This window comes from Phalacrocorax aristotelis, chromosome 19 (assembly GCF_949628215.1).
Source record: "Phalacrocorax aristotelis chromosome 19, bGulAri2.1, whole genome shotgun sequence".
Classification (NCBI taxonomy): Eukaryota; Metazoa; Chordata; class Aves; order Suliformes; family Phalacrocoracidae; genus Phalacrocorax; species Phalacrocorax aristotelis.
In genome coordinates, this window is record NC_134294.1 from 9,459,951 (window position 1) to 9,487,726 (window position 27,776).

The 27,776-nt window shown below is 49.5% G+C and overlaps 1 protein-coding gene across 2 annotated transcripts in view; it reads left to right on the forward strand.

The window, feature by feature from the left end:
- CAMTA1 (calmodulin binding transcription activator 1) overlaps positions 1 to 27,776 on the forward strand; it is a 319,674-nt gene that overhangs the window by 153,667 nt on the left and 138,231 nt on the right. For both annotated transcript variants that reach the window (XM_075113892.1, XM_075113893.1), the window contains one exon: positions 24,936 to 25,007. In XM_075113892.1, the coding sequence (XP_074969993.1) occupies positions 24,936 to 25,007 (72 nt within the window). The remainder of the gene's footprint in view (positions 1 to 24,935; positions 25,008 to 27,776) is intronic.

The following is a 27,776-nucleotide window of genomic DNA, read 5'->3' on the forward strand; positions in this document are numbered from 1 at the left end:
GCGCAGGCTGCGCGGCTCGTCGAGGATGGAGCTGGGCAGAAGCCGAGGACTGAGGTTGCCTGCGGTGTTTGCAGGTGGGAGCACGGGGCTCGACCGCCAGAGATCGTCAGTGCTGGTGAGAGCTACAACATCAGCTGCTCTGGAGAGAAAGGTTCTTGTCTCCTTTTTTCTTTCTTCTTGTCTCCCTCTCCAGAACATAGTTAGATTTTTATTGTGTGTTAGGGTGCACTGAAATGTTATTTGCTGGTTAATTAAGCTTAGTGGCAGATTCATCGTAAAACACTGGAGAAGCCACACCTTTCAGGGGCGGCACGATCAATATTTAGAAGGCTCCGAAAACGGCAATTAGCCCTGTCCTTTATAAATACCTGCCTGCGTAATTCTCCAGATGACTCCATTTCACATGCTGCTGCTGTCGTCGTGATGAATCATTTCACGTACAACTTTGAGATGATGACTTCTAAATTTAGGGCTTGGCTTCATGAAACCTCCCCGAATGTCTGTGTTTGATAGAGAGCGACGCTGCTTGCAGGTGCCAACAGCTGAGCTGGGTAGCTGGGCGCTTTGCTCGTCCCACGCAAGTCGTTGAGGCTTGGCTTTTGTTTAAATAAGTAGCGTGTGGTTGTATGAACCGGTGGATAATATGTACTTTTCTAGCAAACCCAATCTTGCTGAGTCAGCACCTTCCGCAACTAAAAATGCCTCTTTTTATGTGTTAAGAGAAAAGAGAAGAAGGTGAGGAGGATGAGCACAACAAAACACACTACCTGCAAAAAAAAAAAAAAATAGTTTTCTAAAGATGCCCGTGCAGTTGTGCAGGCACCGGTATTTATTGGTGCTGGTTGCATTGTGCTCGGAAGGCTTTGGTGGTCTGAGGATCCTTCAGCAATACTTTGTTTCCTTGCACCATTTATTGTGCGTCTTTTAAGGTACCCGCGGGGAGTTCTGTATTTCAAACTGGGTTTGTGCCCGTAGCAGTAGCAGTAATAGAATTAATTATTACATTTTTGTGGAAATAATAATTACATTTTAATAGAATTTTCATTTGCAAAGTGCATTACAACTGGTCTGTAATTAATTGAGAACCTGTAACGACACAGAACTGTATCGGAGACTCTACAGCACGAGAATTACAGCAGCACTTCAGTTTTTGAGGGGCTGCTTGCTGTCCTTTCTCCCTGGGGCGGCTGTTTTCGGCGCAGGCCCAGTGTTGGGGCGCTGAGTTGGGTCAGAGGGCTGCGATCCGCTGTGAGCTGGGGGACTGGAGGCAGAGAGAGCGCTGTGTGTAGAAACTCGTATTCCACATAACCCAACCAATCATGTCATGCAAATGCCGGGAAATCCTGGAACCGGCTTGTCGTTGTGCAGGCGGCGAGGAGTTGGAGGCCACCTGCGCCGCGACGGCTCTCCAGAGCAGCTGTCGGTGGCTGTTGCTGCATGTTTTGTGTCGGGACGATGCTCACTGGAGCCCCGATCCTCGTCTGCTCATGGCACGCAGCAGTGTGCGCCGCCCCCGGCCCCTGTGTGTGCTGAGGAGTCCCGCTGCCTTGTAGGTGGTGCTCTGCCTTTTTTTAATGCACGTTCAGCTTTCTTGCCTGTACTGGTGATACTGAAGGATAAAGCATCCCCTCCAGGAGGCGGGGGGTGTCTGGCCCTGGGTTCCTGTTGCCGTTGTTGCTGCATCTGTATCGCTGTGGCTCGTTCCTTTTGTCTGTTGACTGTTAGCAGAATATTTAATCTTAGCTGGGCAACAGCAACCATTATTTTTTGAATAGATAAATCTGCACAGATACCTGCTGTAGACTATTCACTTTCAGCTTGAACATATTTATTTCAGCCTTTTTGTTTGAGTGTTCTCTCTGTAGGGACACTTCGAATGCCTAAATTTCCTCGTCACAAGCAAAGGCTGCTAAGTGAGGTGAGAGACGTCTTGGGGAACAGCTCATAAAGTCGATCCCCTCTGAATGTCAGAGGGTAGCAAAGCCAGCCAACCTATAATGAAACATTGGGCGCTCAGCAGAAATATTCACAGGCTAGAAAGGAAAAGGATCTTTTCTACTCTATGAATAACACCATAACGACACCGACAGTGTAAATTTAGGTGAGTTATTTAAGCTTGTCATTGGTAATAGCAAATCCTGACAGCCAGCATCCTCCGCTTGCACGCTGTGTGGATGCTCCTCTCGCCCAACGCTTTATCCCAGGTGCCGGTTTCTGTCGGTGCTTAACCAGTTTTCTCTTTAGTTCTGTTTCCTTGTCCGCTCGCTGACGTGTGCGTTATGCTGAGGATGCTTCTTCTGAGCTTGTTAGTTTATTAGTTTTTGAGCTGCCTTCATTGCAGATATATTTACTCAACAAGGTAAACAACAAAGTAATGAAGCTCTAGCTGAGGATACCTTCGTTTGCTTTAAGCATTAGAACCTGAAGAAGATGATTTAAGTGGCAGAAAATAACGCCCGTGGTCCGCCCAAGGTAGCACAGGATGCAGCGCGCGCCGAGCGCCGGCGGCCGCGGTACGTCCCTCGGAGCGGGGGGAGGCCGGCGCTGCACAGCGTTAACACCGAGGCTGTGAGCGACCCTGGGACCGGTCAGGGTTGAAATGCTTCGTGCCATTAACCCCTCCGTGCTCTGCCTGCAGCGATGGCGGGAGGAAGCCTGCGAGATGTTTGCGCCTTTAACTCGGATGTGTGGGAAATAGGGCCAAAAAAAGGGGAATATTTTCCAATGTTGTGTGAAAGAGTGACCAACACTGTGCTTGGGCCGTCTGCTTGCTAAAGCACGCAGTCCTAGAGTGGGACCCTTTGCTTAAGGAAAATCAGCATCTCAATAAACATTTTGCTGGGAATTACTTTAAGGAAAGATCCCCCAGCCAGTCTTGGATTTCTCTAGGAACTAAGGTTTATCAAGGAAAAGAGCGTCACTTTATGTACTGTAACGCAAAGACAGAAACAGGGTCATGTGTCCAATGGAAATACATGAATGAACAGAGAAAACAGATTTCTAAATATTTATAGTAGCGAGACAATATCAAAGGCTGTGCACAGATGTGCAGAGAGCCACCAATGAAATGAGTTTTAAAAAATAATGCTGTGAATTCTCCAGAAAGATGTGAGTTAGACTGAATCCTCTGAAGCACTTACTTTTTAGAAAATCTTGTCAGGTTAATTGATTTTTACTCTTGCACCTTCATATATTTCAAAAATAACAGCCAGAAAGGATCATTTTATTGAAGTCGTCCTGCAGTTGTGCCTGCTCAGGCAGGGTGCAGACTTCCTGCCCTTGGTGAAAGCCGCCTCCTTACCTGTGCCTGAGGGATTTAAACGTAGCGGAGCCACTCCACGTTTTGTAATTCTTAATGTGACAGACGCTCCCAGGTCTCTTGGCCTGAGGTATCAGCAGCTCCCTTCCATGTGAGAGCATTTCTCCTCATCCTGCATCTCTGACGCTGTTATTCAAATAATAAAGAGCATTGTTATCATTAAATAAATAGCTATAATTAATGAATAATGGGCACCGCTTGCCTTGCTGGTTTACCCTTGACTGGTTCCCCGGAGTAGGTGCCGGCAGATCCCAAGCAAGGTAGGCTTCAGGACAGATCTGCTTGGGCACGTGGCGCGCAGGGTAATTTGTCTTGGTTATTAGAAGCGCCGTGGAGGGAGAGCAAATGAGCCTGGCGGTACGAGCGGCTGCACCCCGTCACCTGCAGCTCCTCGGGTCCTGCCAGCACCTCGAAGGCAGTGCCTGAGTCCTCAACAGTTTGGGTAAATTCTTGTCGAGGGAGAGGAGGGACGAAGGAGGAAGGACCATGGGTTCCCCCTTTCGTCCAGCCTCGCTCTGTTTCTGAGTCGGGTTTGTCTGTGCGCTGTACAAGCCCACAGTTAGCACGCTGTAAAGGTGAGGTTAATCAGGCCGAGCAGGTAGGTAAAATAACCTGATGGATGCTGCCGCTCTGCAGGTTAAGGTAGTCAGCCAGGGCGCTGCCAGCATCATCACTCAGATCCTGCCCGAGCTGATGCTTCAGATATTTGATGAGCACCTGTATAAAGAGGAAGATAAGCCAGGGAGCAGATCCGTGGTCAGCCCTGACCAGGCTTTTCCAGCCATCCTCCTGGCGCCCAGCGCCGCAGGCGGGGCGGTGCATCGCCCAGCGCCGGCCCCAGTGCAGGCATCCTGGCCGTGCTCTCGTGTACAACAGCTCCTGCAGGTGACAGGCGAACCGCGTGTGGCCGCCTCGGCTCGTGGCCTTCCCCGTGCTGGAGGTCATGTATCATGGGCAGCGGCCGCGGTCCGGGGACCCCTCCCCACCCGTGGTTCGGCCATTCTCTCCTTTTCCATAGTCACAAAACAGTTTCGATATTTTATGAGAAGTCTGTCTGCTTAGAATAAGGTAATTGATACAAGCAATTTCAGTTCCCTTTAATATAACAGATCTCAAGTGTGAAACCTCCTTACTTAATGATCAGCATAAAATAAAAGTCTTTTTTTAGTGTAAGTTCTCAGTTAATTTTACAGTTCGGTTGAAGTGAAAATATCATTATACAGGGTAGCATTAAACTTTATACTTATTGGACCTCCCCTACTCTGCAAGGGAGAGATAAGTTGGTGTCTCAACAGTCGCTGTTGTGAATCGATTGTTCCCCGATGCCCGTTTCTTGCGCACGCGGACGTCGCCGGCATCGCGAGCGCGAAGCGGCAGGACGAGGAGGAGGTCTGGGTCGCAAGTGTCCCTCCTGGTGCTGCAGGCTCCGTGCAAGCTACGAGGGACACGCGAGCAGGAGAGGTCTGGTTTGCAGATCTGCAGGAAGAAATGTGATAAAACAGCTATTTCTTGGTGCCAAATCACCGTCTCACCTGCTGCACGCGTCACGTAGGGCAAGACTCAAACACGAGACCCTCTGTACTGCAGGGTACCTCCATGAGGGCGGGAAACATTTGGGATCCTAAATTGTGTCATGTTTGCTGGCACCGGGAGGCTCTGACGGAGGGGACTTCATGCTCCAGCTGGAAAATGCAGGTTTGGCCCGGGAAGGGCAGCCACGGTGAATGGTGCAGGGTTTCCGTGCCGGCGCTTTCGCTGGCGGATGCGAACGCGGCCGCCCTGCGACGAGCTCTCCCTTAGGGGTGTTTCTCACCGTCTCACCTGCAGTCGACGGCGCGGGTCTCGGTGCGCTGGTCCGAGGCGGGAGCCGTTTGCACTCGCCTGTGCCGGGCAGGTTTTTTTGTCAAATAGCTGAAGGTGCCCAAGACGGACCAGACATGCTACTAAAATGAGGTGACTGCTCTTCTAGCCTGGGTTTGGGTAGGGGGCCCAAAATCGCCTCCCAACGGGCACTGGTACAGTTCAGAAGAGTTTCCGAGGGTGTAATACCCTCCCCGAACCCTGCAGGGATGCTCAGCTGATAGTCACGGTCAAATCCAGGGTCAATCCTTAGCATGAGTCAGTCCCTCTGTTTTCCTTGATGTCGTTAGAGAAACACATTTTTGTTCCAAGTTAAATTTGCCAACGAACCTTGAAATAAAGCAACGATACTCACATTTCATAAAGCAAGCGCTGGCGTTGTGAGGTGGCATCCTCAATGTTAAAAAGGTACTACCTAATTTACTATGAGTGCGTACTGAATTTTAAAAAAAAAAGGTTTGAAGATAACGTTTGTTACTATTGCTCCCGGCTGCAGCCCCGTTCAGCTGAGCGCCGCGCTGAAGGCAGCGCTCGGGTCGAGCCGAAGGCTGCGCTGCTCAGCGGCAGCGCGAGGACGGGCGAATTGCTGCGGAGGAAGCTCGCGCAGGCCCTCTGTCATTGTTTGCCATCCGCCTGCAACGAACAAGGAGCTTTGAAGGGTACAGGAGCTGCAGAGCTTTGTGCTGCTGACAAAGGACAGAGGATGTGGTTTCGGCTTTTCATCCTGCTGCTTCCCCTTCCTTCAAGGGGAGCATTAAGTGCACGTTGTGATTGATTTTGTGGTGAGCCAGGTGAGAGCAAGCTTCCTTCCTGGAGGCAGGATAGCTAAACAGGCACGTTTGCTGTTTTTAAAACCAAAGTAGGCTGTATCAAAATGCAACATTGCAACCAGTGAGTTTGGAAGAATGAAGGCAAAATAATGGTTTTCAATTTAAAAGAGAGTTTAATGCTGTAAAGGAAAAGATAATGAGGAAACAAACTGTTATTTGCTTGAACTCTGGGAGACGCCATTGTTAGAGAAAGAAATGTGAAAGATGCTCTCTTAATTTGGGGAAGAGAAGCGGTTTGGGGAGTCGAAAGGTCCCGTTCCATGAAGGTAGGCACACTCGATGTGCTTGGCGGAGCCCTCTGCCCTGAGCTCCGCAGCGGTCATGGGCTCCTCTCAGGTCTCAGATTGGCTCTGCGGGATCTTCTTTGTTTCAAGTTCTTTATCTAATTCTGTTAAACATCTCCTTGACATTTGTATATGGTAAAGAAAAGTCCCCTAGGAAAGGAGTGTCTAAGTCCTAAGGGTGAACTTTAAAACAAAAGTAAAATAGCGGCTGCTGTTGATAGGATTGCGGTGGGGCTGGAGATCTTTAAATGTACTTGCGCTCCTCCTGGGCAGCTCAGAACCCATCACCTCCGGTTTTCGTGGCAGACGGCAGTTTCCATGGGCAGCTCCCTCCTCTGCGGTGCGCATCCGTGCACGGGGCATTTTTCAGCAGCTGCTCAGGCCCTGATTCATCTGTCTTTGGGGTTTGCTTGAAACAAAGCAGAACACACACACAAAAAACCTCTAAAGAAGCAAAGGATGTGTTTTTAAGGAACAGTGCCACTTGTTTCCCAATAAAGGAATGTTTTATAGCAGTAGGTCCTCTATATCAACATTAAATATGGAGTGGGATCTTGCGGGGGCTGTGGCTTCACGCTGTCATTCTTCAGTCTAAAATTCCCACTCTTCTCACACGTGGCTCTAAACCCAAATAAATCTCCGGCAAGGAGAGTCCTGGGACATGACGGTGGCAGAGCTGTCCCAGCGCCCACGAGGGCATCCCCGTCCTTCTCCCTGTCTGCTTTCACCTTAACCATAGGACGTCTTCGTTAGCCACCCTGCCGGTAATCTGCCGCTGATGGAGATTAATAGGGAAAATATTTCCTAAACACTTCTGTATGCGTTTTCATTAATCTGTGCTCGGAAAATTAATCTTGCGGGGCGACCTGCGAAAGGTGTTAATCGCCGTTTCAAAGGAGGATTTATCAAAAGTTTGAGGAGGTGCAGCAACAACAGCGCGGCAGCGGCAGCAGTTTCAGAGGCAATGTCCCTGTTCTTCAGACCCTTAGGCTTAACACAAATAAAAACATTCCTGTTTAAAAGCCGTTGGAAGCAAAGTGCAGCCTTGGCTCCGGGGGGGCTGCGTTCTTGCCCCTTTGGGTTCAGCGTGGGATTAGAGAGGCATGAATAGGTGAATAACTGAATTAATATCTGTCCTTAATACTGTATCGTTATTTTTGAAGACTGCTCAGACTGGGGGGGGGGGGGGTGTTGGTTTTTTGGTTTGCTTTGGTGTTTTGGGTTTTTTTGTTTCGTTCTTTTTTTTTTTTTTTTTTACAGTAACCAGTAATGAAATTGGGCATGAAAATGAAACTGTGTATGTTATGTGAGTGGCTTTGGTATGATGATGATTTATTGTCCACTCTTACTTACAAAAGCACACTCGGTAAATTCCATGTGATTTGTAAACCCACAGGCAACGTATTGGGTAAAAATGATTAATTGGACGGCTGAGGGAACAGATTTCTGTCCACTCATGGGACTCATTTTTAATGACACTTTTTTGCAGTGTTAACATGAGGGCCGGGGAAGTGAGCAACTCAGAATTTTCTGTGTTTTCTTCTGCTTTTCCTTGAATCTTGAACGTGAGCTGGTTTCAGTGACGGAGAAAATACTGCTTTTCGATTTTGTGCTGTAGCCGGCTTAAGTAAGACTCGGCGCACGGTCAGTCTCAATGAAGCGTTTTATCTTGGCAGTAAACAAGTATACGAGCGCGTATTCATGCCTTTTCTCCCAAATGCCGGAAAACTTCTGTTTACAAAAATGAAACAAATGGTGTTAAATTGACGCATGTTGCTGTGAATCTTCCCGTGATCTGTTCGACCACGAGTGACTGGGTGCTAGGAATTAACGGGTGAAAGTATTGATCATCTTTTGAGCTATATTTAGCAGTGAAAATTTTAGAAGGGTTTGGAGTTTCCCTGTAGGGATACCAGTTTTGTAAGAGGGGACTGCTCTCAGGGGATGGCACTTCACTGTTTCAGTCTTGAAAAAAGCTGAAATAGTGAGTAATTTCATGTTCAAGTAACATGTCGGTTCTTGCCCGGATGACATCCTTAATCAGATCGGTGCATCTCACCTTCGGGGAGCTGGGAGTGGAGAGCAGCCCTCTGAAGCAGGTAAGTCAGCCTTTTCAGATGGGGGGAAATGAGGACCTCGGAGCTACTCTTGTAAGAACTAAGCTATTTGTTGTGCTGCAGGTGGAAAGAACAGGAGTAACATGGAAACAGTGCTCTCCAACAGTTCTGTTTCCTGGGCCGGTTGTGTCCGTCACCGCAAAAAAAGGACGGAGGTTTTTCGCAGCACCGTGTCTGCGGGAGCAGGGGGGACGGGACTCAGAGCAGCAGTTCAGCGCACGCGGTCGCGCTGCTGCGGCTCTAAAGGAAAAACGTCTTTTCTGTTTACGTGAGCGAAGCTGTACTTTGAACCCGCATTCAAAGAACAAATTGTTTGGGTTGAGAAAAATGCTCATCTGCCACACCCAGTAAAACACTTCGAGAACCAGGGGGATGGAAAGGACAGACCTAATGGCGTAAAGCTTAGAAGTTAATTTTATGAACTCTCACGGTCCTCTCCAATCGCTGTCATCCTAAAAGAAATGTTTTGAATGTTTTAATTAGCTGTGATGGGGAAGACGGAAGATTCCCTCTGCGTGAGAAGAGGTGATGTACTAAAGATGATTCAGCATTCTGTTTTGTCAAAGATCTCATCAGCGCGGTCTTGCATTTATTGAGAAACTTTAGAAGCAAAACTGTTGAAACTACCAGCTAATCACTTGACTCTCATTTGCCAGTGCCCGCTGTGGTTGCCTGGGTCTCCTTCCCTGCGCATACGCGTGGCGGGACCCCGCAGCCCCGGGCAGAGCCGGGACGTGCGCGGCACCTGGAGCCGGGGCAGTGCCCTGCTGCTGCAGTCACCCTCCGAGCGGTGAGGTCTGGGCGACCTCCAGTGACGTGGGAAGTGCGGACACGGGGACTTTGCAGCCCTTGTTACCTGCTAAATAACCTGCAGGTTCGGTTGATGCTGCTTGTTAGCATTTTTAGCTTCTTAGTTAAAAAGTACAAAAGGTTGAAGAGGGATGTGTAAGTTCCCATCTGTGTGAGCAGAGTTTATGAGATTAATTTGTGTGGAGGCTTGCATCTAGTTGATCCGTAATTAATCAGCCAAGCCCACCGGTTCTATAATTGGATGCTAGCAACAAGTTAGTTAAAGCAAAATCAAATCCCTTCATGTCACGTTTGTATATAGGAGCCATTGGCAATTACGTGTGTAATCGATGCGCCCCTGCTGTGGGTACCTGGCCGCTGCTGTGGCGGGGGAAGTGTGGGAGCATCCTAACCAAGCGGCAGGTACACGGTCCCGGCACAGGGGCGTCGAAGGTCTCGGGGCCACGTGGTAGCTGGTGCTGTGTGGGCAGTATGTGGCGGGACTCTCTGAGTGTCTCTTCAAGGAGAATAGTCCATGCAGAACAGCGTAGGGACAGCTCTTTGCGGTGCAGCACCGGGCCTTTCCCGCCCCCGGCTGGGCGCCCCGAAGGGCGGGAGGAAAGGGACAGTCCAGGCGTGAGGAGGTCCAGGATGCCTCTGTCTTGAAGCCCCATTCCACCTGACAGAACGCAAATGAACTTTGTTGGCAATGCGTAGACAAATCCTCTTTAGACATCTATACTTTGAATGCCAGTCGTAGGAATTACTGTTATTTTACAAATGAGAAGCAAACCTGCCTTTAGCTTGCAGTTTTTGCTGGTATCCTCCGCAGTGTCTCAGGGCATATGGAAGATATTTGCTTTTCTGTTTAGAGTTGTATTTTCCTTCCTCAACAGTCCAAGTGTCATCACTGTTAAATAGCCCTGAAGAACTTTTCCAAAGGCAGAGCAATAACTTGCAAAATCTTAGAGATCACGTCGCCTCAGGAGGACAGGAGGAAGGTCTCTGAAGTTCTGCCATTGTTCACACAGGGGATGCACCGGTCTTGTGTATTTAGCCATAGCAGACCTCTTCCGAGGTTCATTATCTGTCACAAAAATGAGCTTGCCATTCTCTGATAAAAAATTAATGCAAGTAAAACGTCGACCTTTTTGCTGCTTATTGAATGTCAAAAACACTCGGCTATTTGCTGGTGGTGAACTTTAGTAAATTTAGGCACACTAATCTTGAGAAATGAATGCTTTGCTCTTTGGGTTTTTGGGACAGGAATGAAATATTTATAAGCTGGTTGCAAGCAATATAAACTTAGTATTTCTACAGCGGCTTGTCCAGGAAGACATTCTTAAATGCTTGCTTACTGTAGCTCCTGCCATTGCTTGTGAGCAACAGAGAAGCTCTAAGGATTTTAAACTGGAATGGGAAGATTCAGTACTGGCATAGACAATAATTTGTTTTATGTTGTATAAATGCTTTTTAATGAAGGGATTCATTGGAAGGAGGTTTGAAGGTTGGGTCCCTCCAAGTTTTCCATGCACTTAGATTCAAGTTTCAGAATTCAGAGGCTGCTGAACACCTTAAAAGACTTCCTGAAATGGGGGAGGGAATACCAACTTCTGGCACTCGCGTGGAGTACAGTAGCGTTGCCACAACCACGTTCTCTTTCCACTCAGTGTTTTTGATGCTATAATGCGAATTACACCACCTTGGCAAAGACCTTGAAGTGGCCAGGCAGGGAAGACTCTGTGTTGATCATTGAATCACTGACTTGAGTGGCTTCTGGTCTTCAGTGTAAGCAAGCGGTATAAACAGAACAGGACCAAGAACCTGGGTATCTTAAACCGCCTGAATACGTCACTTTGCAGTGGAGTATGTCTGCAGGTAACTCCAGGGCTAATTTTGCAAAGGAGAGGCTGCCAAATAGAGATTTTGGCTAAAGCTTCTCATCCATTCCAGCACAAAATTAATCCAAGATAAAACTGTGTGTATAATTAATAGCTCCCAAAAGTTCCTGTAGGTATTTATATGTATTCTCTAAGTCACATTTTTCAGACTTGTCCTTATTTACCCAAATCCGAAAGCCAGCAAATGCGTCAGACCCGCGTGCCTCGTGCCATCGCACCGTGTGCCCTGAGCCCCGCTGTGGTCATTAGCAGATGTGCCTTTTTTCTGTCACATACATGTGTGCAAAAACTACTGGCTCAGCCTGGATTTCCCCAGGGAAACGCAGATCTTGTCTGGTTTCCCTGTGCTGTAATGGTCTTTTTTTTTCCCCAGAAAAAAGAGATTCAGCTGGATAATAAAAACTTCTAACTTCTGTGCAGCCTACCTGTGTGGTGGCCGCGGTAAAGGCAGCTGGGCTTGAGAAGGTGGTGGTGCTTTTGTGGCAGTTCGTGGATATTTGGCATTATCACTCCAGCTGGCCTGGTGTCTTTCCCACAGACCCCGTATTTGCTTTTCACCCTCCTGGCCCCCGTTGGGTGTCCCGCGGGGTTCGCTTCCCCCGCCCTCCCCCAGTGTCCCTGTTGAACAGACTGCAGCCGAGAGCATCCCAACGGGAACCCAGGGCTAAAATCCAGATCCGAGGTCAAGCAGAGGTATTGATGCTCTCCCTGCTGATGCCTCTGGCCCCAGCCTTCGTCACAGCTCTGTTGCGCTCCGAGTCATTGTCGAACTCCCTGTTTTCCATGGTGCTGACTTCCAAAGCCTGGCTATCCCCTGAAAAAAGGGTATTTCCTCTTTGTTCATTCTAATAATTTAATCAAGAAACCCTTTGTTCTTTTCTTACAGCAGATGTTAAAATAGAATGACTAATCACTTTCTAAATCTTTTATAATTGTGTGTTTGCCACCTCAGTCAGTTGAGTCTCCACTAGGACTATCTCAATAATCCTTTTTTAGTGCAGTGTTTCCTCAGATACAAACCTGTTTAGACCTCTGTGTATCTCCATTAAGCTCCACCAAACCTGTTCAGTCTCAGCCCCCTATCAGCTGAGGTGACCAACACAGACATTAATGGTTCATACGGGTTTGCATCTGATTTTCCATTTACGTTGTAGCAGACATGATTAAAGCCTTCAAGTAAATCGCCGCTAAATCCTGTCATAGCCTAGCCCATTATTTTTTGTTCTCCTATTAGGATTTTAGGCATTTCTTTGACATATTTTTATTGCCAGATTAGGAGGAAAACACTTGACTTGTTTGCAACATTCTCATTATATTGTCTTTATAACATTTCTAAAAGAGAATAAGTATAAAATACTTCTGTGTATTGTGGTCATATTTCAGGTTGACATTAATATGCTCCATGATTTGCCATCTCACAGTTCTTCTAACCTTGTGGTGGCAGTCAAGAAACCCTCATACCTGGGGAAACACGCAGTGGCACAAGCTGCTGGAGTCTAGATGATGTGCGGGGACCCGGGTAACGTCTCTGTCCTGTAGGTTTTATGTATCCCACTTGAGTAACTGCCAAGGCGGTGTTGTGTTAGAAAACAGTCTCGTGTAGCCAAAGCAGCCTTCCGTACTGCTTTTCCTCCTACTGGCCTCCACCCCGCAGATGTTGGGGCCGTTGGGCTGATTCTCCCTTACCTGAGAACAGGGGGGTCTGGGTTTTGCATTAAGCTTATGTCACCCAGATCTGCCCGTAATCATCGCTTGCAAACTCGGACTGTTTCACATCTAACAGGGTGTCATTAGACCATCCATCTGTAGAGCTCGTGCCACCCTGTTTGTACCCAGGTCCAAAGGGCACATCTGTCCGTGAGTCCCTCTGAGGGTGGGTGGCGGAGGTGCGCGTGGGAAATCTTGCCCAGTCAGAATCCCCATACCCAGCTGTGCAGAGGTCGCTTGGAGCGTGCGGCGTGTGCAGCTTGATCCCCGATGGGTTTCTTACCTTGCATGACTGATACGGGCTGTCAGAGCCCCAAATGCCTCCAGCCCCGCGGCGCCGAGGCCATTGTCCCGGTGACGCAGGGGCTCTAACCCTGACCTACCGTTGCAGCTCCCCAGAGGTGTTACCAAATATTCCCCCTGTCCCCAAGGGATGGTAAGAGTGCAGGAGTGTTGGTAACGTATAGACTGACCTCATGCATGCCACACATAATGTATCTCAGCATGGTTCCCGTGTCTCAGCCTCACTTGCTTTGTCTCAAGAGGGGCACCTGGGTGGGAACAGAGGAGATAAGACCATCCGTCTCTCCCAGGATTTGTTCAGTAGGAATGTGATATTTCCAGTGGGTAGTTTAGTTTCAATTTAAAAGTGTTTGGCCTGGTTTTCTAGATGTTCATTCATTTGTCTTTCTCTCCTAGGTTAGTTTGTCTCTCCATTAATATTTTTGGTAAAGGTATTCGGTTACTGCGAACTTTCTGCCTTATGGTTTTCAAAACAAACAAAACAGGCTGCGCTCCAGCTCTCCCACCACAATACATGTTTTCCAGTCCTCTCCTTATGCCACCTCCAGCTTTTCAGCTGCAGACACCAAATCTGTTTGTTTCTTTTTATGTCTGGTTTCCTTCATCTCTTCAGCATCCCTCAAGCATGCGTCCAAGAACCAGATTATCTCCCTTGGCCCCGCTGTTGCTGGTCATCACGTGAAGCGGTGTGCGAGCCGTGGCTGTGTAATCCTTTCCAGAGCCCTCATTACCCTCCAAGAAACGTTCCCCCACCTTGGAGAAACAGTTACCCAGACGCCTGTTTTCCCTGAAGGGAATTCATCTTCCCGAAACATCCTGCCCGCGCTGCCTGCTCCCCCACGCTCCTGTGGTCACTTGTGAGTTTTGCTTGCAGCAATTCCCTGTTCGTCATCAGATCGCTGATGCAGAGATTTAATTGAAGCTGGGCTTCAATTCCTGAAGAGCGTGATCAGGAGATTCTGATCTTAATTTCCAGTGAGTGGCCACGAGGTGAGGCTTGGCAGCGGGACAGCTGTTGCTTATTTTGAAGCAGTATTGACCGGTGTATTCACAAGATGCCCCTTATCTTAATATCCGGAGCCAGATCATGGCCAACACCTGCCTCTTTGTCACGGAGTTCAGATACGGTGTGTCTGCCAGCAAGGAGCGGTACTTCTGTGTACTCCATGGAAGAGCAGATGACGTTATTGCTGAGATATGGATGTCTGTGGCTTTTTTTTGTTTTATCACATCATTCAGAGCATCCCCAAGAGCAGCTTCAGAGCATGGCCTCTCTCCTAGATAATCCTCCTGTAAATCAGTGATTTGTACTCAACCTTGCTCTTACCCATCACCTGAAATTTCTCTTGGGTCTCCAGAAGACCCTGGAGATTTTTCTAGAATATTTAAGATGGTGGTCGCCAGGCCATGGGGGTCTTTGTGGTACGGGAAAGCGATGGACAGGAACTAATTTGGAGCAGGATGCCACGCAGGATGCCCAGCTGGGCTACCAGCTGACTGGGAGCCGTCCTGTGGCCTCCGGGACGCTTGGCAGGGTCATCACGGTCATCCCCTGTGGGGTTTTCTTTTGTGATTTACAGTTTTTGGGTTTGGTGGCGAATGATGCAGGAAGCAGGGAATGAGGTGGGTACTGCAAAGCCTTTTGCGTCACGTTAGGAGGTGATTTGAAAAGGATATTTTGTGACTAATTGGCCATGACCGCTGGCCCCAAGGAAACTTTCAGCTCCTGGAAAGTTAATAATCCTGTCAAGGATCCCGTGCACGGTCCCTGCTTGAATAGTTCCCGAGGGAAAGCTGCGACATTTTCCTCCTATGTCTCGCAACTTTGTCCCATCGAGGCAGCATCCCTCCCGTACGGTTCTCACCCAGGCCAGGGTGATTAAGCACTTAAATTGATTAATCAGGTTTCTTGTGATGAGAACTACTGTCATTCATTAATCTGAATGGGATTATAAATAAGAGTTGGCAGATAGGGGAGACAAACATGTTGACAGATAGACCTGCTGCTTTGAATACAAATTACACCGCTGCATCTGGAGGGTTTTAGCTCCTGGCAGCCTCGGAATATAGCTTCCCTTAAGGTAAAATTAGACTAAGATTAAAGTATCCACATACTAATAAAGAAATATGCATTTATGAACAGGCAGCTACTGCAGGTGGGTGTGCGGGGCTGCATACCAATGATCCTACAGCAGGACCGGGCTGTGGGTTTTGTTCCTGTGGAATTCGTGAAAGACTTTGTGAGGTTAGTTGTAGTCAGAACTCAAGGATAACCCAATTGCAAGTGTGTGGCTAAATCCAGTTTGAGCGATAAAGTACCAGCCTAGCACAGGCAGTTCCTCCTGAATCGCCTTGCAGTTGGCAGCATCACAAATAACAAAATTCGTATCCGATTTTGTGCTCGTGGAGATGCTAACGTTCACTTTTTGGAAGAACAGCGCCTTGTGCTTTTCATACCATGACTTAGTGCAGGACTTGGTTTAGGCGACTGAGGAAAGATGTTGAAACCCTCGCCACGTTGCAGCTGATGGCAAAATTCCCACCAACTGCAGCAGGGCTGGAGCCTCACCACCGGGGGATTAGGCGGCTCTGCAAGCCGTTTCTCTTGGTGCAGAGCAGCAGGCAGGATTGCTGCAGAGCATGTGGAGATTAAAGCTATCACTTCTTGTTGAACTGGCCTCGTGCATTTCTTTTCATAAATATTTAAAGCATTCTTATTAAAAGAATTACCAGTGTAAACAATTAAGAGCTTGATAGCTGGCGCGTAGCATGCTGCGATGTTGTTCTAGGCTGCGGTGGAAGGTCAGGAAGCCAACGTGCTTCTTGCCATCGTGGAAAGGCGAATCTCTCCGCGTTGATGCTGCCTGCGCCTGCCCGGCCTCCCCAGAAACGGCAAAGGGGTTGGCAGCCGGGCTGTGGCCAGGCTCCCTCAAACGGGGAAGGCAGGGGCTTACGTGGGGTGTAAAGAACCTGCAGAAAGGCTTGACCTTGGACTTTAATTTGCTATTGAGCTGCAGGTAGGAGATCAATGGGTAAGTGCCAGAGGATTCGATAGCCAGTGGACAGTACCAGTAAATGCTCTTACTGAAAACGCAGGCTGCCAGCATAAAGACCAGGTATAGAAAAGAGAGGTTTGGGGAGGCTGGAAAACACTGCTACCAACTTGTTTATCACTATAATAATTTAACCCACTGCGTGACAGCCCCAGTGGGTTCCTAATGACGTTTCTGCGTAACTTTTCCTTTGTGGCAAGTCTGAGGGAAAGAATACCCTGGTGCCCGGCTCCGCAGCGGGCTTTGGACGGCTGCATGAGGCCACATGCAGGTCTTCGATCACCGAGCCCCATCCTGCGCGGAGAGTGGCTGCGCGCCACGAGCGTCTTCATGGGGGAGGTGGGAACCCAGCGAGAGCTTCTGCCGAGGCGGCACCGCCGAGTCCCCAGCCTCTTTCTCTCCGACGAGGCGCCTCTGCCTGTGCCGCCTGCGCACCAGACCTCAGTGACAGCAGCACGCCTGATTCCCGGACCTGGATTTTTTGGACTAGGGAAGAAAACCCCACATATATGTTAAAAGAGGAAACATCACTATCCTTCAGTATCAAACAGGTAACGCAATTTAGCTTATCTCTTTTTCATGCATCAACATAATGGTCTAAAGACTAGACGAAAAGGAAAAGGCACGTACTGGAAAAATCAAGGGAAGATGCATCGCTCTCTGGGGACCACTCTCCCTCCTGCCTGCACGGAAGATGCAGCAAAGCGCCCCAAAGGTGGGAGTCATTCGCAGGGATCCAAGTGAGGGGTCTTCAGATGAAGAGCCATAGTCTGTGCAGCAGGGCAACGGTAAAGAAAGGTCCGAGGATCAGACTGGGAGGGTGGAGTGGCGTCTGTCAGGCATGCAGCATAGGGTTGCAGGTGTAAGATGTAAATTTTACAATGTGGGGCGCCGAAGATCGGTACCTGTATACGCAGATTTCTGCCAGTCAGCCAATGTCATTAGAAGAATCTTTTCTAACAGTAAGAAAGTTAAAACCCACAATCCTTGAAGCGACTTCAGAAGTCCACAGAGGGAAAAGCGGGTTTGGAAAAGAACCTATTAAACATTTAAATATTTCATTAAATATTGAACATTTCAAAAAGATCTTTCTAACAAGACCCGAGGTAAACAGAACAATATTTGGCAACAAAAGCTACCAGAAGTAACAAGGACCTGCAGCAAATGGAGCTTGGCTCTAGATTTTGAGGCTGCGGTAGCCTCTTCTCCCTTGATTAGCCATCCAGTGAGATCCCTGGGCTCAGTCCCGAAACCGTTATCTCGGTATGACTGCTGGTGACGTCAAGGGCATCAGGAGGGTTTGAAACACGTTGGAAAAAGAGCCAATAGGATTAAAACCAAAATTCTTGCACCAGGCTGAACGCATGAGCAGCGGCCGATGCCCCAGTGCTGTGATGCTGCAGCCGTGCCGGCTGTAGCCCGAACACGGAGGGTCAGGTTCCCCAGGATTTTGCAACCACATAGAAATTATAAGATGGTTGGTGAGATCTGCTGTCAGTGCATAGGGACTCGTTGCCCAAACTGGCAACCTGTAAGCAATTGCTTAAGTTCTGTTGACATTGACAAGAGGCAAGCCCTGCCAGCAGTGCGGATCAGTCCAGCACGGTTTTTGCGCTTTGCTGAATCAAAGTTACTATCTATAAACTTCGGAGGAAAATCCAAACCTTTGTAACGGCTGTGTTTTACCAAGATCAGGAGTTCAGCAGTGTTTTAGTTGAAGATTTGCTACAGTAACAGGAAATTTTGGCTGCCTCCCCTATGTTATGACACTTTTTTCCCCTTTTTATATCAAAATAAGACTTATGGGGGCAGCCCGCCTGCCCGCCCCGCGTGATTCCTCGGCGCTGCAGGGTTCAGCCATGGTCACAGCGCCGTGTTTTAAAAAGCTGAAGCAGGGCTGGTCTGTATGGAGGAATGTTGAGGTCAGTTTCTCATCACATCCCTGTCAACTTGGTGCTGCTGTGCATCACTTTGCCCTGTGAGAGTTGTCAAAAACTGGCTTCTCCGCTGGCTTGGCCAAGCCCCCGTCGTTGCTGCCCCCTCCCCAGCCACATCTCACTGTCGGGGGAGGAGAATTAAGATTGATGGCATTAGGTTCCCCGTGCATGGTGTTGGCATCGAGTCAGGGGGTTTTATAGCAGCACGTTGAGCTTTTCTCGCTGAATTTTGATTAATGGAGCAGGCGGGAGCTGCTGCTGTCTCCCAGCTCCTGCAGCTGACAGGAGCAAGCCTAATCTGTTGTTTAAATGGATTTGGAACGTGTCCGTGGCTTTAGCATCCCTGTCCTGAAGGAAGGACCATCTGCTACAAGATAACCCGATCTCAGAGGGCGGTTACTTGAGGCCTGTGTGAAAAAAGAGGTGATGCACATAAAATCTGATGGTTTTCCCCGATGCTAATTTGGTGGCCAAGAGGCAGCTCGTGTTAGAGACTCGAGGTTTTCAGTTGCCTTGCTTCCCAGCCGTGCTCTGCCCTGTCGGAGAAAATGGGAAGAAGGTGTTGTGGGTGCTTGTTACAGACACAAATGGAAAATCGCTCCGATGTGTAAAACAAACGTATTGCTATGAACGGCTAACAAACCTCTCCAATTGTGGTTTGTATGAAATCCAGAGAAATCTGTTTCAGGAAGATCGGATAGTGTCTCTGCTGGGATATAAAGAAGTTTGTGAAAAGCATGGGATAACGGCAGTATCTGTATGAACAGATAATGGAAATATCTGATAGGGACAGGAGAGTGGGTTTTATTGTTGAGTTTTGACTGGTATCTCCAAAATGCAAGTTACTGCAGTAAAGGACGCCAAGATGAGAATTTACAAGCTGCTTTTCCATTTTCCCTTCTACATCTGAAAATCTGTACCAGCTACAGCCTCCGTGCTATTGCACGGCTGCCGTTCCTGCATTGTACCTTCCCTGGTGCAGCGTGTGGCTGCGCAGGTAATGGGCGGGCTGAGGGTAAGGGCAGAGCTTGACCGGGCTCAGATACAGACGCTAATTTAGGAGACCTGTACCCTGTCATCAAGGTGATGAGAAGAGCAAAGCTAACAGCTCATTTGGCTTTCCCAGGAGGTTTGATCCACGGCAGCAGTGCCGCCGCTGCAAGCAGCGTGCTATTCCCTGATGGAAATTGGTGGAGAAGCTCCGAAATCGTTGGTGTAATTACAGAGGGAGACCCCGCGCAGTACGGCAGTGTAGCGGGGATTTGGTTAGCTGCTAGGCTTGAGCGCAGGCTGCTCAATCCCGCTGTGAGAGCTGAGAGCGGCGGCGGTGGCTTTCCATCCTCCCGTGCTGCCGGTGCCACAGGCCGTTGAAGCAGTGGTTGTCCCTGTCCCTCGTCTGTGAAACATTGGCATTGTGTTCCTACCGGCATTCTGGCGTCGTGCTGTGGGCCACGGGAAATCACAGAATCACGGAATCGTTAAGGTTGGAAAAGACCCTTAAGATCGTCGAGTCCAACCGCTAACCTGTCACTGCCAAATGTTACGTTCGATTTTAGAGCAGTTGGCACCAGAACTGGCTTCCCGAGCTGCACCTGCCGTTGCCCGTCGCGCCGTCGCGGAGCGGAGGACTAAGCAGACGCCAGCACGTGTCGGCGCGCACGGCCAGGCAGATCCGGGGGCCTGAGGCGTCCCTCGCGTTGGGCCCCTTGGGGTGTTGGTGGCCACTTCTGTGTGGCCTTCTGGCTCCTACCACGCCTCAGGTGGCTGCGGGCAGCAGCCTTTGCTTTTGCAGGTGCGTTTGCTTGATTCAGAAGCCTTTCCATAAGGGATTTCGGATCCCCTTTTTTGATCGTTTCATGCTTTTTTTCCTTTGTGGGTTTGGTTTTTTTTTTCCTTAAACCATGTTTTGGATTTCACTTGTTTGGCAGTCAGGTTCCATTATTTGGGGCATTTTTTACTGCTGTTGCCATGAGCATGTTCGTTTGGAAAGACTATTTGTTTAGGGATTTCAGTGCAAATCCCGAGCTGGTAGGGTTCGCACAGGGAACGCGTAACATTTCCCTGCGAGTTCATTCCTCCCTCTCTTCTTTCCTCTCCAAAAGAAAGGAGGAGGATCCGAAACACTGGCTGGCGGCGAGAGAGGGGCGTGACGCGCTGCCCCTTGGAAGGAAGGGGACGCCCCTGGTGCCCAGCACTCAGAGGTTTGCTCGTCAGGAAAGGCGCCGTGGCCGGAGCGTGCGTCTGCGGCGCTGAGCAGGGAGCCTGGCCCACCCCCGCCTCCCGCAAGCCCGTGGGCAGGGGCACAGTCCTTCTTCCGAAGCAACCCGTGCGGCTCCTGCTCGCGACGTCTGCAGGCTGCTGGGGTATTGGAAGTTGAAGCCTTTCACTGTAAAATTGCTCGAGTATATTTTAATAATTTAGAGCCACAGGTCTTACGTGGTTTGTTCTCTAAAGATTGATTTAGCTTCTTATTAAGGGAATTGGGAATTCAGTGTGAAAATCTGAACAAAATCTAGACTGTTTTTTTTTTTTTTCTAAATATCCACTAGTGTAACTCACTGGGGAGAAGAATTTCAAAGCCTGTCCAACCCTATCTTGAATTTTTGATGTTCTTACTTCCCTATTTCCATTCCCAAGGTGTTCTTGTTAAGGAAGAACACCTCAGCATTATTGTATTATTTTTAAATAAGCCACAATCACTTTAAGGAGCTCAGGATAAAAAATATCCGCTAATACTTTTGACTTCCACCCCTCCACCTCTGGTTCTCGTGAGTTTGATAATGCAAGGTGTGGACTGCGTATAAATGGAGGGGTGGGCAGTTGTAGTTGCACAGCTTTCCCCCTCTGCCCAGAGAAGGCCCTTCTCTCTTTAATTATCCATTGATTTTAAAAAGATATAAGATGAAGTGGAGCTGGCAGGGCCCAGCTCTGGGAGCAGCGTGGGGCTGCAAAGAAGGTGCTTTTAACTGCGACCTCCTGGAGGCAGGTATGGATTTTGCATTCAAGGGGAGCTCTGTGGGTCGTTGCTCTCGGCTGATTTGGCAGCGCAGAGAAGGGTCCCCCACCACTGCAGGGCTTCAAAGCCTGCGCCCTGTGCACCCTCCGGCTCCGACTGCCGTGTCATTTGCAAGGAGAAGCACACGCCTCCCTGAAAGATGACCCTGGCGCGTGTGGCAGGAGCCAATGCTGCAGCGCTGGACCCTACCACCGCCATGGGCACCACCATGGCTACCACCATGGCTACCACCATGGGCACCAGCATGGCCACCACCGTGGCCACCACCATGGGCACCGCCATGGCACCGCCATGGCCACCACCACGGGCACCAGCATGGCCACCACCGTGGCCGCTGCCGTGCGTACCACCATGGGCACCGCCACGGCTACCGCCATGGGCATCCCTGTCCCGCCACAGCAGCCCGGAGGGAGCGATCCCGTGGGCCAGTGTCCGCATCCCTCGGCCGGTGCTGCTCGGCGCGGGGGACAGGCTGAGGCTGGCTCCCACACCGCGTTGTTTCCGTGGGAGGTGGCGGTGGCTCACACCTCGGCCTCTGTTCTCAAAACAGAAATCAATAAGCTGCTGAAGTGGCGTTTCTCCTGAGACGGCTCAGAAATGCCATTTCTTTTCTCCTGGAGATTTTGTAAACTTACAAGAGAATCGTGAAAAAAAGTTCTCCCCTGTCCAGGCCATTAATTCAGCCTGCTCAGGACAGAATTAACCTTGGCAAGCCTTCCAGAGGAGAGAGTCATTCTAACCTTAAAAATCTGCTGATTAAAGCTGGTTTCAGGAATTCGATTTCACTTAATGCGTTGGCTGAGCGCCCAGCCCGGCATTAACATAGCCACAGACGCACAGGCCTGCGCATTTTCTACCTCCCCGATAAAAAAAAAAAAAGAAAAGAAAATAAAAAAAAAAAAAACAAGAAAACCAGTTAATGAAACCCTTTTTGCCTGTTTTGAGCAAGAATTCATTTTAAAGACATCTTTAGCTGAAGGCAGTAAGTGTGCCCTGGTTACCCGTCTCCTAAGGCCAGCTGGGAGGTAATTCCGTTCCCCTCGTTAGCTGCAGCGTTGCTGTGTGTCAAGGTGGCTGCTGCCGACCCGGCGCTTGGCAGGAGGGGTTCATCACCGCCCCGCGGCGGCGGCGGGGCTCTGAGCGGAGCCGAGCGCAGGGGAAGCGCCTCTGCGCACCCTCTCCCCATAAACCCGCGGGTACCGTGCCGTCAGACCTCAGGTTTTATGTCATCCGACAGCGCTTAACTTATTAACCTTGAAAAATCCTCCAAAACAATGAAGCTCAAATTTCTAAGGTTTCTCTTTATATCTTAAACATTTTTAAGGCCTTTTTATCCGGAAGCTAATGTCATTTTTACTGCTGCCATCTCTCCTTTTGTCTTTATTCCAAAAGCCGCGTTCCCAGGGCACATTGCTCCCACCGCGGTGCGTTTCCGCGCACCTGTGTTACGTCTCGGTGCAAGCACTTGGTGCCCATGGAGAAGAGTTCCCCACCGCCGCGCCGAGGCCGGGGGGGTGGCTTACGCGTGGGTCTCCTTCATCCCAGCCACCCACATTAGAACATCCAGCTCTGAAACATCAGTCCAGAACTAGATTCCCGTGCCGTGCCACGCGGGGGGGGGAAAAGAAAAGAAAACCAGAAAAAATCACTTCTGTATGCTGGATGCTTTGTAAATCCCATGAACTGTTAGGGGTTTCTTAATGGTTTGCTGAAATGTTGAAAACCAGTTTCATGGAGGTGGGATGCTTTTGTGTAATTCATTATTGACACCTCCAGAATTACACGCGAGACAGATCTGGAGATAGAGAGCGGCTTTCCTACCTGCTAAATGCAGCGAGCTGCAAGGAGCTCAGCATTAGTTCTTGTCGTTATTTTTTGTTTTAATCACGGTGAAGTTTCGATTGACTTCACAGCAAATCGGGGTTGTGAATCAAGCGGGGGTGTGCTGATATACGTCGATATATATCAATGTATATTGTGTGAGGCGCTGCGGGCTTTCCTCGCTGTCGCGAGGGCTCCTCCAGCGGCGTGCTCCAGGCCAGCTTTCCCATCCTTGCTGGGAAGCCGGTTGGACTGGGAGATGCTGCACCTACCAAGCCGCTTTCCGAAGCGGGGGCGCCAGCTCTGAGCCAGCAGACGGAACATTAAAGACCATTTAATGCAGCCCCCGGTGCTGTGCAGCCAGGAGTCGCTGCAGGGGATTATCTTAAACAAACGGTTTCTGCTTTCCTCAGACTGAGTGGTGGGATTTAAATGTTAAGTTTTGCTTTGGATTATTTTCTGTAGGTTTTTTTCCCCCTCTATGTTTCCTCCCTGCTTTTTTGTGTGTGTGGAATGTACCCTTGACACATTATAAACATTATTATTCTTTGTATTTTAAAAAGAACTCAGTGCTAGCAGCCAGCAGTCCTTAGATCCTTTTTACTCCAGGCTGCCCTTGCAAGGGTGATCTCGGGGAGGAGGTGCTGCGCCAGCCTCGCCGTGTGCTTGCCGACAGGCGTGCACGTTTCACGACCCACCTCCCCGCTCGCCCCGTTATAGGGCGTGCTAGCGGTGGCGGGGCGGGCAAGCTTGCTGCTTGCAGAGTGTTTTCACTGTTTGCGAGGTGCCTTCCAGACAGAAGGATTATAAATGCAGATTTCCCGGCCCCTTTGTGTTCACGCGAACGGCCGGTGTCCTGCACCCGGGGGTGGCGTGGATGGAGCCGTGTCCCGGCGCGGGCAGGATAACGGGCCACCGGGGCACCGAGTGCGGGTCGCCCCCACTGGCGCCGGTAAAGCCTTGATGCCACGCGTGAACCTTCGCGTCACTATCGATACCGCGCCGTCCCTATCTGCAGAAACAGGTATTCGAGGCAACGGGCGTCGTGATTTAGCTATAAGTTTTCTCCCTTGCCCATCCACTCAGGTTCCCCTTAACGTGGTTTAAAGTCTTGCTAAAGCCTGGCTGGAGCCAGGACCGTCTGTCCTGCAGCGGCTGCTGCCGGGAGGATGCTCGGTGACAATTCCCGCACCCCGGGCCCGCGAGGGCCCCTGGTAGGGTGCAGGCAGGGCTGCGAGCGAGCGAAGAGCATGTTAATTGCGAGAGTCGTCGTAACTGGTGCAGTCGCTGCAGTAAAACAAAAGAAAAAACTCCTCTTAAAAATTCCCTGCAGTTGGATTTACTTATTTTTTCCTTCTGTAAGAGCAGAATATTGGTGTGCCTAAAATACGCGCAGCCCGTGATCTTCCAGGGGAAATATCTGAAGAAAGCTGCAAGCAGATTGCTGGGCTGTTGCAGTCTCGCAGTTAGGGAAAACTAACCAGCTTTGGTATGGGAGAATATATCATTATACGCACACCCGTCGCCCATGTGCGCTATATTAAAAGCCAGCAGAGTCAGAAAATAATATTGCTTTCTTAATAATAAACAAATCTTGTGGACGGGAATTGTACCGGGATCTTTTAAATTAAAAACAGTTTTGTGTGTTTGGTTTGCGCTGAGCTTAGCTTCCAACCGACAGAGCTGTTGAAAAGTTTTAATGTACTGGAAATTTTATTTTTTCCTGCAGAAAGAATTCCTTTGCCTTGCTGATTTCGGTGAATTAGAGAAGCAGAGTTCATTTAAAAAAAAAAGAAGAAAAAAAAAGCTACTGTACTTTGGCATTTTGCCATATAACATAGCTGACAGGAGTTTTTTCAGTTTACAAACCCTAAATTTTCAGTTTACATACTCAGGTGATAAACCACAGAAAGGAGATGTTTGTGTTGTGTTTTTCAAAAAATAGAAATACGTTCCTTCGCTAACCTGACTCTGCTTTCTCTCTTCTTGTGTCCCTAGTGCTTGTACGGCTGCTACGTCCATTCCTCCATCATCCCCACGTTTCACAGAAGGTGCTACTGGCTTCTGCAGGTAGGACGATGACAAACTCCTGGCTGCTGGGGGTAATCGCGTCGAGCCCGCGGGGCCACGTTTGATGCTGCAGGGGCAGTCGCCGGTCCGCGTTTTGTTATTTGCAGGGATTTTTTGTCTGACGGCAATGGGGGTTTTCTTAGTGGTATGTCTCTGTTCAGAGGTATGATATATTTACTTTCTCTGGGTACGTTTCTGGCAAATACCGAGCTGATGCCAGGCCAAACATTCCCTAAACAGAGAGTCGGACGAAGTGAGGCTGTTTTAAGGTTTTCAGCCGTGTTTTCCTGTTCGGAGCAGAGGCAGGCAGAGGAGCTCGGGAAGCCGACTGCTGTACGGGCACGCGATGGCATGGGAGAGAAATCAGCTCTGTGGCTGTGTGTGAATTTGGGGTGAACCTTGTGGCCAGCCTTGCAGTGGGTCTGCTTTGCTCCAGTGGGGAGTTTAGTCTTGAGGGAGTTTTTTGGGGTCACTCAGTGATTTTTCTTCTGGCTGCTGTGGGCACAGTGAAGCCCCTGGAGGAGTCAAGCAGAGTTTTCCTCTTATTTCTGCTGGATTTGGGTAGTGGCCTGATCCCACCCAGGGCTCCTTGCGCTGCGGTGGTTGTACTTGGATTCATGTGCAGGCGTTTGCCTGGGCTGGGCATTCACTGGTCCAAGATGCTAACCCTACGTTTGCAGAGCTATTTGTATTATTGACCCGTTACCCTTGCTTACAAAGCGGAAGCAATTTGTTTTCATTTGGTAGAAAACAGCATTTGACACATATTGTAGTAATACTATTGTTTTAAAGATTAAACCCCTGCGGTCCTGAAAACAAAGAGGTCTGAGGAAAGTGACATCTGTTTCAAGAAGCAAATGGAAAATAATCTGTTTTTCCCCCTGGTTTTGCAATTGTGCTTCCATATTAAAAAAGAAGATGCTGCTGCTGTCACTGCTGCATGAAAGACACCCCACGACGCACAGAGGACGGTGCCCACACTGTGGTCGTAGTCAAAGGGAATGTGCACAAAACACCACTGTCCTCTGTGACGTTCATGTGCGTCTCAGCTCTGTTTGCATTCGCTGCATCTGAATGCCATGGAAATGCTTCGCTGCAGCGGCGGGAGCAGGATTTCACCTCCATGGAGGAAAGCTGTGACTCCGCTGAAAACGCAGCACGACCACGTCGATCGGGCAGACACTGAGCGCTTTTCCCCGCAGCCTCTCGAGGTCCTGACCTGCCTCTGTGGTTGGGGGCAGCGAGCAGCAAGGAGAGGGGGAGCAGGGTGTAGGTACAGCTAAAGAAGCCATTAGATGTTCATGGTTCAGTGTGATGAACTGAGCAAAACCTCTAAACTTAGGGTCCGGTTTGCCTGGGGCAGCAGGCAGTTGCTCGCGTTGTTGTTCAGAATCCATCTCTGCCGCCGCCCATGACAGATGGTGTGACACGAATTCAAAGGTAACTGTGAACTCCCTCCGTGGTGCTTCTCCGGTCAGCATCTGTCCCAGGTGTCCCTGTGAAGGCAGGGACCACCACGGCAGGTGGAATAAGAGGTCACTCAGTTCCTCTGCTCTTGCCTACTCAGGTCAGGAGTTCAGGCTGGGGCTTGGTGGAAGCATCCTCCATCTGCTGCCCCAGGAGCTCAGGGAGGTACCAGTACGTCGCAGGGTTGCAAGGTGCTGCGGGTTCCCCCGTCATCACCGGTGCGCAGCAGCCCTCAGCCCAGGCGCAGTCACCAGAGGTGCCCGGCAGGTTTCTGGCATCCCTGAAAGGCAGTTCGGCTCATGAAATGTTTTCACATAAACTGAAAATGTTAAGGAAGGCCTCTGTTCCTGAAGAAATTCAGGGCAGGCAGCAGAGTCTTTCCTATTAGATCCCCAGAGGAACAGATGACACAAAATCAAACTGCAGAGCTCCAACCTAAAATTGGACTGTGACCTTTAGGGAGGTTCGCTTGCAAACTGCAAAGCTTTTTTCCATTACTTTTGAGAGAGTATTTTCTAGCTTTACCCATCTTTCTGTCAGGAAATTTCCCAGGATTTCGACTACTACCCAGCAGTCTGAGTGATGCTCGCATAGCCCAGGTGCTCCCAACCACGGGCAGTCCCCAGATCCTGCTCCGTTGCAGGCTGGCCAGCCTGTGCTTGTTCCCCCCGACATCCTCCCCTCGTAGGTCACCCCTCTTAACTTTAATTGCAGATTCTGCATTTAAATTGTTTTTGTCGCCTGCTATCTCAAAGTGTTGCTGGACTTGGCTGGTGTGGCTGTTAGCAAGCTGCTCTCTCACGAGCTGCAGCGCAGCACCGTAGGGTCGTCTTCCCCGCACCCCGAGGTCCGGCTCGGGGACGTTCGGAGGGCATGTGTCGGCATTTAGGCAGCCGTCTTTGCTCTGATAATTGCTTTGGGTTGAGACGAGTGGATGGGAAGTACGTTTCTCACAAGCCTGTTTGTAAGATACGATGCAGGACACCTCATTGTGAGCGTAGCGTGCTTGTATTTGGAAACAAGGACACATTGCGCCGTCGCTGTGGGAGGAATAGGGGTCTCTGATTCGTGACACCATCTCCCAGGTGAAAATGGGTGTCCTTCAATCACATACTCAAGGTTATGCAGCTGGCCAAGAACCGATGACACTTCTCTAACGTCTGCACATTTCTGTGCCCAGTGAATTTGGGGTGAGTGAGACGAGGAGAGAGGGAGAAGGTTTTTTGTACATCTGCTTCAGAGTCTTCCAGTTTGACGCCACCCAGTAAATGACTTTCGTATTCCAAAATGGGTACAGACAGG